The following is an 11,648-nucleotide window of genomic DNA, read 5'->3' as shown; positions in this document are numbered from 1 at the left end:
GGCTGAGCCCTGGAAAAAAACATCAAAACTTCACATTATTTTAATTAACAAATATAATAAAATCAAGAGTAGTAGAGACCTTGTTAAGAAGGGTACATATCTTGGGAATATTAAGCTAGCTGAAGTGTTTTCCAGAGAACTTAATCCAATTTTGAGTTCTGATTAGAGCAAATGTTAGGTTAATACAAAGCAGGCTTTATTGTTAATTCATCTGGATAGAACACAGTCCTGCCTAAAAGTTTGTGCCCACACTTTAGATAGTAGGTTAAAGAAGACATTAGTAAAAGAAAAATATTAATTTTGTATCTCCTAGAAAAGTTGCGGTTTGCGTTATTTTCATTATTTTATTGATTAGTCTGAACAGAAGAGAACGTGCTGTTTTCAGTTTGGGTAGTGGTAATTTTCTTCATAGTAGCTAGTATGTGACTGTTTTGGATTTGTGACCAGAACAATACTGATAACACAAAAATATTTTCATTACTGCTGAGAAGCACTTGCACAGTGACAAGTCCTTTTCTGCCTCTCACCCCACCCCACCCCAACACTGAGTAGGTTGGAGGTGCACAAGGGTTTGTGAGGGGACACAGCTGGGACAGCTGCCCCCAAGTGACCACAGGGATGTCCCACACTATGTGAAGTCATGCTCTGCATATAAAGCTGGGTGAGGAGATGGAAGGGAGGGAATATTCAAAATGATCTTCTCAAGTCACCCATATGTGGATCCATGCTTTCCTTGGAGATGGCTGAACATTTGCCTGCCTGTGGCAAACAGTGAATGAATTCCTTGCTTTGCTTTGCTTGTGTGCATTTTCTTCCCATATTAAACTTTCTTTATCTCAGCCCACAAGTTACCTCACTTTCACTCTTCCAACTCTCTTCCCAATCCCACTAGAGTGGAGTGAGTGAGCAGCTAGCCAGGGTTTGTCCACAACATGTTCATAGAGATCAGATAAGTTACTTTTACTGCATCAAATATCTTTTCTATTATATGCAGGAAAAAGTTGTTTTGTTTTGTTTTTCTCTGTGGCTGCCACAGTCATTAACAAGGGGAAGAATAAAGAAAATAAAAAAAGATAAGAGTGAAAATTGTTACTCCTGGAGAAGGCTGCTCAGTATTGCCCGGGCAGGCTTTGACAGCATCAAGCTCTCTGAATATATCAAATGTTATCTTCCTTGAAGTGATGACACAGAGATCACCTCCATGACTGGATCCTTCAGACACTATTTCTCCTGCCATTCTGTATGACTTTGAGTACGTTGGAAAGGTCAAAACTCTTTGTAATCAATTCCATTAGGTCCTCGTCTTTTTCCACACCATTGATAAACTCTTCCAAAGTCAGTTCCCCTAAAAGAAAGTCAGATACTCTTTAGAAACTGAGAAACCCAGCAAACTCTCCAGTGAGCAAAAGACCATTCATGCCAGACTGAATGCCTTATGAAAGTTGCTGATAGGCAAATGCAGGTAGAATATTTGCTAATGTTTTCTCACTTTGCATCAGTCAGATCCTGGAACTGACTTACTTGTTTTTCTGTTGAAACAGGTCAAATGCAGCTTTCACTGAAGTCTGAGACAATTATAAGTGCTCATGAATGTGTGTAAAGAGGCTCTAATGAAGCCTATATCAGGGCTGAATGTACTGGCTAACTAGAATTTATCTTAGAGCTGGTTTTAAAAGAGATTAGGGTGTGATTTGCTGAGGATTAGTGGGCATAGTCCCTGTGTTGACTACTAGGATTATTTAGAGCCATGATCAGACGTAGGGGGAAAAAAAAAGTGGTTTGACAGATAAATCTATCTAAGTGTTTTGATAGATTAATTTTTTCAAGGAACTGAAGCAGCCATTTAGAGTGTGATTTTCTGGGCTCATGTCAAAATCAGCTAATAACTTGGAAGTTTCAAGACAACAACAAAGCACTTTTACTCTTTTATTGAAGAGTAGGAATATTGTTTAATGTTCTTTCTCTTGTCCTGCTCTTTTCCCTGACAACAAAGGCCAGTTTTGGCATGTGTCTGTTTGCATAGTACACAGAAATGTACGCAGTTCTCTGTATAGGGGTTATTCCAGTGATATTGTTTTACCTTGAGAAGAGAAATAAACCTTGGTTTAATAAGAAAAGTCAGATTGTTTCCTCTGAGAATGGTTTAAAGTTTCTTGTTAAGTTCACAACAATGAATGATTTCTCAGTAAAATAAGAAATGACAAGGGCTAGGCAAAGAGGAAAATAGCTGGATGAGTTAAGGCCCCAGGGTTCAGGAGACCAGAAATTCAAGTCATCTATATGTCTGGTGAATGCTTAGTGGGCTGACTTTTGGCTGTTTTCAGGTTTAAGTACTCCCTGTAGGGGTTTTTCTTGTGTCTTGGTATTTGTCCATGGCAGCCTTGGAAACTTCTTCTGACATGAAAAAGGCAAATGATCATCATTTGAAGAATGTGAAAACCACTTTCTAGCCATAGTCAGTAAAGTTTGCTTTTGGTTTAGTCACATCTGTCCCTGCTACACTGGTGGCAGGCTCATATAAAGAGGAAAGTATAATTTGACAGAAGTCCTGGTTCTTAGACTTCCGTGAAAGCAATAAGACCCTCTCCAGGAGCTGGCATGCAGAGCCCTGAGGAAGTCTGTACTTCTTTTTTCAGTAACAACCTATCTAATCATTCCACAAGCAGAATCAGAACAAGCCATCTCTGTACACTTGCATGCATCATTCTGCTTCGTCACTCATCCGCTCACTCCCTCTGAACTCTCCTCCTATCCCAGGCACTCCTCTTGGTTCCCCTTTCCTTCCCTCTGTGTTGCTTTTGACTCAGATCTTTGGGTGGATGGGGTTCCTGGACCCTTCACGTGGACGTGCTGCACCATTTTTCTGCTTATTCAGGCCAACTGGTCTGGGGTTCCCTCCTCTTGATCCCAAGCTGTACATTTTGAGGTACCAATAGCAGGCATACAAACCACACTGCAGTTACCAGATGAGGTTACACTGGCAGGCCCAGACTCACTGCTGCTGTGATGGGCCTCAGATTTCTGTGAGATAATGAAAATAAATTGCAAAACCAGCAGGAGATTTGTTTTAAGAATTGTTCTTTACAACCCATGAGATTACTTATTGTATATTAATGTAAGGAAGGACTTTGCAATTTATTTGTCTATTTGCACTTTTCTTTAATAAGCTACAGGGAGGTAGCATAGCTGAAGCTAAACTTGGTAAAAGTTGGCCCATTCCTCAGGTTGAGCTAGTCCTGTTGTTTTCCAGCAATTTTAAAACTAAGAAACTATGGAACCACTATGAAGATAATCCTGAATATGTCATGTTCTGGATTTTCCTTGCTAAAATGTATGACACAAATTATGGTCTAGCTCAGATACAATTATTACTTGCCAGTAAACTTATGGTCAAAACAGTGAATAGTCGTAGAATTTCAGTTAGATTTTGACTGTGTTATTTGGACCCCTTTCATAATTTGTCTTCACTCAAGGAGCAGGCCAAGGAGGTGGGTCAAAAATATCCTCCACTAATGCATCCTCCACATACATCACAAGACCACTGTTACTTTTCTATACTCTGATTATATATTGCAAACAACCTTTTAATCTCAATACACTAAATAAGACCATAAAAATGCCCCTCCCTCTGCCAAACTGCCCAAAATTCCTGTCTGTGACTGACTTTGCTATTTTTTGCTTTCCTAATGTTCCTAATTTATCAGTGATGGCAACAATTTCTGTAAAACATAGTTGCTAGTGGAAGGAGTATCTTCATGGTTAGAAGTAGGAGGGGGGACATTCAGCCATAAAATTTTTCGATTAGAAACAACTCTGAAGCGGTGAAATGAAATGATAGCTTCCAAATGCAAGACCAACTGGCTAAACCTAGTATCTTGAGGAAAATAACAGGAGCATGTATCTCAGCATGTGTTGACAGCCAGCCTTCAAGGAACATCCAATATGTTCACCAGTGTTTAGAACATGCTAGAGCATTTGCAACCATGCATCTTATTTGGGTTTTTTTTAGGATTTAAAATACATTATACCAATGCAAATATATTACTCCCCTACTGCCAATCACACTTTCATTTTGCTGTGCAACCTGAGAATTGGCATTTTGGATGAACAGTGCAGGACCTCTGTTTTAGCCCTTGCTGCATGTAATTCCTTTGTCAGTTGACTTACACTTCACTGTAGAGCTGAAGTAAAATAATGACAAAGAACAGATTCAGGCTTTCAGTTATCTAAACCAGTCATCCTTCAGTTGGATGTTCAAATCCCTTCTTGAAGAAGTCTCTTCCAATGCCAACAAAACCTGGATTCTTACCGTCATTGTTCACATCTATCTTCTGAAATATCATGTTCGTGAACTCTTCAGCACTCATGTTGGTGTAGCCATTAATAGCCTGGATAGCCTAAGGGCAGAAACACAGGAAGTTCTTTCAGGGTTTTTCCCATCAAGTTGTGAAAACAATACACTGGCAGAAGCAGTACTTGAAAGGCAACTCTTTAGTTCACAAACCCTTTCAAAAATCACTAAATAAATAGCTATTTCAAGTAAATCTTCAGTAATGAGGACTGGAAATTTAATTAATGTAACGCAGCCTGGAGATTATGGACTAATTTGCATATCACTGAAGGTTTGAAGAACCCTGTGGCACCTCTGCTCTGTAATACACTTTAGATTCCACATCAACATTTTTATCTGGCCCTAGAGAGTTCCACACCATCAGAGTGCCCTTTGATCTGTGTGATTTAAATGCAGTATTGTTTTTCCCAGCTGAAAGCACATGCAGAGAAAGCCAAAGTAATTTTTCTATTAAGACATATTTAATTTAGTAATCACAAATAAAGTCAGACCAGCAGTCCTGGAAGTTGGCAGAGTTTACTTGTCTTCCAAAGAAGTTAAGAAAAACAGAAGAATCCCAAATCGCCCCATCCTTTTTTTTTGTTTGTTTTGTTTTGTTTTGTTTTTGTTTTTTTTTTGGTTTTTTGGTGGTAAAAGGTCTCAACATTTGTAGTAAAGGTATAAATGTATGTTTTTGCAAATTTGTGCGCCATTAACTGGGAAAATGTTTGCATATATAAACATGCATATACATTGTATAATAGGCACACTATAGAATTTGTTTTTCTTTACTTGAATTATTTTGAGGTGAACTGTGTTGTGTAAGGTAAGTCACTGTATGTACCACTTGTTTCTTTTGGTGTCTCTTTTGTAATATATTAGACCTCATATTTTTAAACAATGTAAGTTAAGCCTATTCCGCATTGATATGGAATTCTTGACCAAATAAAATCATAAAAATGCCCCCTCCAAATGTCCCAAATTCCTGTCTGTTTAAAAAAGCAGAAATAATTTTGCAAAAATATTTTAATAAAATTGTTTCTATTACTAATTTGTATTTTAGGTACTTTAGGTGTTTTATATGTCTGATCTCCCTGCAGTCCTCAGTAGAAAGTTGTATCACTTCCACAGTTAAATTTGTTGTGGTGCCAAGAGGAAAGCAGTGATTTCTGAAGTATTTGAGTCACTGACTGTTGCTGTTTCAACAAACAAAAGGATGCACTACATCTCAGAAGGCTAAAATCCTGTTTATTGCAGCAGCTGACTGTCTTTTATATACTCTACAAAGTTTACACTTCCTTCATTGGTTGCAATAGATCAACGTAACGTTCACTGGTGTAAAACCATCTCCATCTCTGTTTTTCACTAAACTTTTCTAAAAATACTTTTCCCAGCTGTAGGTTTTTTCTTGCTTATCTTCTCCTTCTTCTCTTCTTGGTCTCCATACCAACAGCCTTGGTAAAATTCCTTTCAGAAATAAATCTTATCCATTAGCCCTCTCTGGCTCACAGACCAGCTGTAGGCCCTCTCCACAACTGACTACCACAGAAGACCCTTAAACAGTAAAATACTGGGCATTGAAAGGGTGCATGGTTATCTGGAAGGAGTTTTGATGGTTGGTAGTGATATGCTGGTCCATAGTTTGCATAACATAGAGACAGATTTCATTTTAATAGCACTTCTGTGTTCAGATATGACACATCTCTTTGGATAAGCCCTTGTTTACTGATGCTTATTATAAGCTGGGCACCCCTTAATGGCTGCGAGCCTGTTTGTTCTTTTTTTTCTTTTAGGGTCCACCATTTTTAATCTAGTCTAGGGCAATGACTTAGGCAAGTTTAAGTTCTTATGCTCTAAATGAGATGAAAACACACAGAGGTCTAAACTAGTTTAAAAATCAGGTAAGTTAAAAAAAGAAATAATCTTTACATTGAAATGATTTTGATTTTAATTCTCACTTTGGATAAAGGCCCAGAAAAAAACACTGTTGACGCATTGGCTCTGGGTGAGAATCAATGGAGAATATTTGTGAAAGAAAGATTTCATTAGTCTCAAAGGATGAATCTGGAAGATTCAGCCTCTCCTTCTACCTTTAGAAAGCTGCTCTTTAGGTGACCAGCTTTGTTTGTTTGACCCAGTAGCTCCGTCTGGCTCCAGTTCCTTCCAGTTTTGGCAGCAGGTGTTTAAAGTCTCTAACAGTGACTGGCTTGGCACCAGTAGTAATGCAGAATCCAGGAAAAGTATTTTCCTTTTTTGTTATGATATTAAAACTCTATTTAAGTTTGATGCTCCTTGCAGCAAAATTTTGATCTGTAGTGAGTCGTGTACATTTGAGGAGCAGTATTGAGTCATATATATTTGTAATGAGGCCTAACATACCTTTTGGATGAAAGCAGCTAATGAAGAGCACAACGTTATTTCATTAGAGCAACTTGAAAATTATGAATATAATTTTAAAGAAAGAATTTCACTTCTTTGGTTTTATGAGTTTGAAGTGGACCCATTTTTTTCTGCAAAATTTTGAAAGTATTTTTATCCAAATATCACTGTGTGATTTAATAGTAAAATGATATGTCCATAATTTAGTTTTAAAATGTTGGTAATGGCATTTGTAGTAAACAAATCTAAAAGTCTTAAAAAAATTAAAGTATTGTAATATTTTGATGCCATCTATATTTTTCTTGCTGCAAGATCAGTTTGATAAGCCAGATTTCCACAATAGACTGGCACATATACTTGTAACCATCTGTTTTATTCATTATGCTGCTACAGTTCTACCCTGCCTTATAATATAGTTTATCACAGTAATGTCTCTACTGTTTCTACAGTATTTCACTCAGTAAAGTATTTTATCTGTAGAACTATGGTTTAAAGTAAAATACTACTTAGATGTGTTCAATAAGGAAGAAACTAATGTCAGGAGTGTCACTACTAGCCACTGTTAATTCCGGATTTACAACCATAAAACATTAAATAAAGTACTGACAGTCCATTTACAGTACATGATGAACCACTGTTTCAGGGGAGGGGTAATGCACTATATCAGATCCTCTTGCTATTGGTCATAACTTGCTTACCCTGAATATGCTTAATAGTTCTTTTTTGTCAATGCATCCGTTTCCATCAGCATCGTATAGCTTGAAATACCATTTCAATTTTTGGTCAATTTTCCCTCGTATAACCAAATTTATTGCAGCTATGAACTCCAAGAAGTCTATAAATCCATCCTAAGAGAGAGAGAGAGAGGGAGAGAAAAAACACACCTATTTAACAACGTTGGTTTTCTCTTCTTTCAGACAATTGCACAGAAACAGGTCATCAAATTCCCTACAATATACATTGATTTATGAAGAATCTTAACACAGAAATGTTCAGTGGTGTTAAAAAGGATAAAAAGATGTGCTCAACTGGAAGAACTGTTAGGAAGAGGTGTTAGGAAGGACAGTCTTGTTCTCCCCTGAAATCCAGGGGTTGTGGAGGTGAGGGGCAAATTTGTTCTGATCAATTGTTATTGACAGTTTTTAAAAGGAAAAGAAACAGTTTTGTGGCAGACTGCCACATGAAAAAGAGGAGTTTGGGATATCTGGTTTGATGTTAATGAGATAGCTACAGTGGAGTTGTTTACATCGGTACTGCAGAACTGTATATACTGCAATGATTTCCATTGCCACAGAGCTGTTCCAGGTGTTATTAATCTGAGAGATCATGTTTTAAAATTGTAACCAATACTCTGGCATGAACCCTAATTACTGTGGTTTATCCAAATAAAAATCAAGTCTCTCTGATGAACATTTTGCATGGGATATAAAGCCTTCAAGGCATAAACCAGTCTCTAAATATTAAGAATTGGGGATGTTCATAGGGAGAGAGCATTTCAAATTGATTTAGTTCATTATTTTCTTACTGCTTTGCTGAAGCTACTAATAGAAGCCTGTCAAAGACAGGCCTCCATAGTCAGGTTTTTCTGTTTCTGTAAAAATGTGGTTAGGGTGGAGGAAACAGTTGCTGAATTTTGGGGCATACTTCTTCCAACTGTTTCTCATGTGCATACAAGAAGAATTAACAGCTGGTAAATTTAATCTTGTGATCAGAATCCAATTGGTCAGAATCCAATTGCTCAGAAAACCTTGGAAAGGCTTGTCAGTTTCAGATGGCCTTTGACTGAAAAAGTTGGATCAATATCCAGTAGGTTTAGCATGTTACTTAGTGATTATTGTCTTATATCAACAGACATCTTGCCAGTTGAGGTTTACAATCAGTGGGCATTAATCAGTCCTCAATATTCTACTACAGGAAAAGAAGACCTGTAAGAATGCGGTGTGACTCATTGCCAAAATCAGAATCCTAAAATCGTTTAGGTTGAAAAAGACTGTTAAGGTCATCAGGTCCAAAAGTGAACCCAGAACTGCCAAGTCTATCACTCAGCTGTGATCCTAAGTGCCACACCTTACATGCCTTTTGAAGACCTCCAGGCACTATCAGTATATTTTTGTGACAAGGAAGCAGACATGAGCATACAAAAAATGATGACAAACAGGAATTTCTACGGGCTAGAATATACTGAAATTGAGAGCTCTACTGACCAACCTTCCATTGAAAATGCCTAAAAAACATCCCCACACATCTACTTGCCTAGATCCAATCACAATAGATTGTGGAAGTGAATGTAGGTTCTCAAAGACTGGATATATTTTTTTAAAATAGGAGTCCATCCTCTTTTTGTTTTGTTTGTTCTTTTCTTCATTTTCCTTTTAGATTCCTCACAATTGTGCCCCCATGATGCTGATCTGGGTCAGAGCTCCTGGGAGCCCCTTGTAGTGCTTGTTTTGATTTCTATGCAAGGGTGATCAGCAGAGTGGCACCTAAGAGATAAATCCAATGTATTCAAACACACTGGATTCAGCCTTCATGCAGAAATGGTGTGTGCATAAGTTGTGCAGACTGACCTTTTCTTCGCAGACCCTCTGCAGGTTCTCTGGTGGTTGCTTGTTTTACTCTAATTGCAATCACCAGCAAAGGCAGCAAAGACACCGTTCAACCACTGTTGAAGATTAAATGAAATTTGACAGTAACTACATATAATTTTCAAGCAAAATGAGGCCCAGTATTAAAAGCAGATGCTTAAACAAAAATGACATATCACACACTACAAACTTAATCTTCTTTTTGGCACAAGGGCTTAAATTTCCATTTTGCAAGTATTATTTCAAGAAGGATCTCATAAAGTATTTTACTGGAGGTCAAAATGTATTTTTCTAATCGCATTTCCATCATCTGGTTTGATATATCTATTAAGAATGTAGTTAAATGCATTTCACATTGCTGCTTTTTTGCTACATTTCATACTGCTTATTGCAACTACACATTAATTTTAAGATTGCTGGATCTCCATGACCAGATTAATTTTCTTCTTTCTCCCTTATATTTCACTTGGGATTTTGGAAAATACTATTTTGTTTGCTTTCTTTCTGCATCTTGGTGTCACTATTGTTGCTCTGACAAAGCATAGTAAGTTTGGACAACATAATAACCAGTCTAATGTGTTTGGGTGTGTAATAAGCACCTGGGAGAAATTTGAAATTGTCAGGAAAGCCCTTGCCACTTTCTGCAGTTGTGCAAGAACTACTGGTGACATGGTAGCCAGCAGCTGGTTTCTATTTCTCTGGAATAGAAATATGGAGAAGGTAGACTTGTTTGTCTACTTGATGTGGAACCGGAAGCATTTCATAAAAGCGTTGATGAAAAATGTTATGTTTTCCTTTCGACACCAAAAAACATACATTGTAGATAAAAAAGAAAACATTTATGGGATGCAGAAGGCTACATGTGGTCTTGTTGCACATATACAGAACTTTCTGAGAAATACTGCACTTTTTACAGTAGCATCTCAAACCACTACATTAAACAGTAAAAAACATCATAACAGTAACCTATAAAGATCATCCTGTGATTCTGTGAGTACAACAAATAATGCAATAAATGTGTTGTGATGTTATTAAAAGAATACTGCTGTGCTGATTTACCCATCTGCTGCTCTATAATCATTCTCAGTATAAGTATCTAGACAGGTCCTTAGGTGTCTCTAGGCTCTGTAAAACACCTCTCTGCAGCATGCACAGCAATGTATCTGTTGCCTGTTAGGAAGTCATTAATTCACAAGCAAAAAGCTGCTGTAAGAATAATAAAACAAATTTTTAAATAATGTCCAGCAACATAATAAGCAGAGCTGATTACCAGTGGTGGAAGATATGTGTTATTTACTTTTGGTGTTTAACTCTGTAATTGTCAAATATTTGTAATAATTTTATTAAATGTAATAATGCTAGTGAAACCTGCTTATTGATCAGCTTAGGATACAAGACAAATTTGTGTGTGTGAAGGTTTCTTTTCCACGTCTATGTGGTGCTGGCTCTGCCTTCCTTGTCTGCAGCACATTGTCATGGGCACCTGTAGGGATGGTGAAGTCCTGCCCCCTCCCCTGCCCAAATGAACAGAGGCACATGGAGTCAGTTCACAAGGTACCCTTCTGGGTATGGTGTAAAATAGAGGGACAGAACTCTCCTAGTGTGCTTCTGAAGAGTGGGTGGGAGACATACAAAAAAATTGGTTTCAGAACTTCCTTTATGTGCCCTGAAGTCTTCTATATTTCTATACATAGTAAGTTTAATAAAAATGTAGACTTTTTTTTTTTTCCATTCTTTTAACAGCTTGACTGGATGAACTAGAAATTTAGGGACACCTAAGGGTCATGCATGTGTTTGTGCCCTTTGATACTGTGCTTTTGTAACTTGTTTTGCTTTCACTGAAGCCACTTGCAACAGATTGATTCACACAACAAAGACAAAAGGAGGCTCTAAAAATGGAAAGAGAGCTTGCTGATGGTATGAAATTGGTCCTCAGGACACTACAATGTGTGACTGCCTAGGGCCTAGAGTCCATTTCTGTTTTTCATTAGCTACTGGATCTCCTGAGGAAAAATAAATTTAATTTTGTCCTTTTATGAGAGGTTTTTGCTCCAGGCTGTCAGTCTATGTTCCTTTCCTGGAGGCTGCTCACCATTATTTGGTGAGGACAGAGGTGTGTGTCCCCTGGGGCAAAGCTGGGCAGTGAGGGACTGCTACATTATACAACAGCCATTAATACCCCAGCCCTGGAGGTGTAGGAGGGCATTACCCTTTGGCTCCCAGAGCAGCACTGCTAATCTTCACAGATCCTTAAAAGACTCTTAGGACTTCAGACTACAGAGATTAAAAATAATTGACTTGTCAGCTATGAATACATAGCTGATCTGAAACAGCTCGTTATCTAAAGTTGTGCC

The 11,648-nt window shown here is 37.8% G+C and overlaps 1 protein-coding gene across 1 annotated transcript in view; it reads right to left on the bottom strand.

The window, feature by feature from the left end:
- Positions 1-1,214: 1,214 nt before the first annotated feature.
- Positions 1,215-11,648, bottom strand: part of GUCA1C (guanylate cyclase activator 1C) — a 37,117-nt gene continuing 26,683 nt past the window's right edge. Inside the window, exons 2-4 of the mRNA XM_062512028.1 lie at positions 7,408-7,557; positions 4,310-4,397; positions 1,215-1,345 (exon numbers count right to left, since the gene is read on the bottom strand). Of these exons, the coding sequence (XP_062368012.1) occupies positions 1,215-1,345; positions 4,310-4,397; positions 7,408-7,557 (369 nt within the window). The remainder of the gene's footprint in view (positions 1,346-4,309; positions 4,398-7,407; positions 7,558-11,648) is intronic.

This window comes from Cinclus cinclus, chromosome 2 (assembly GCF_963662255.1).
Source record: "Cinclus cinclus chromosome 2, bCinCin1.1, whole genome shotgun sequence".
Taxonomy (NCBI): Eukaryota; Metazoa; Chordata; class Aves; order Passeriformes; family Cinclidae; genus Cinclus; species Cinclus cinclus.
This window is presented reverse-complemented; position numbering and strand designations above follow the sequence as displayed.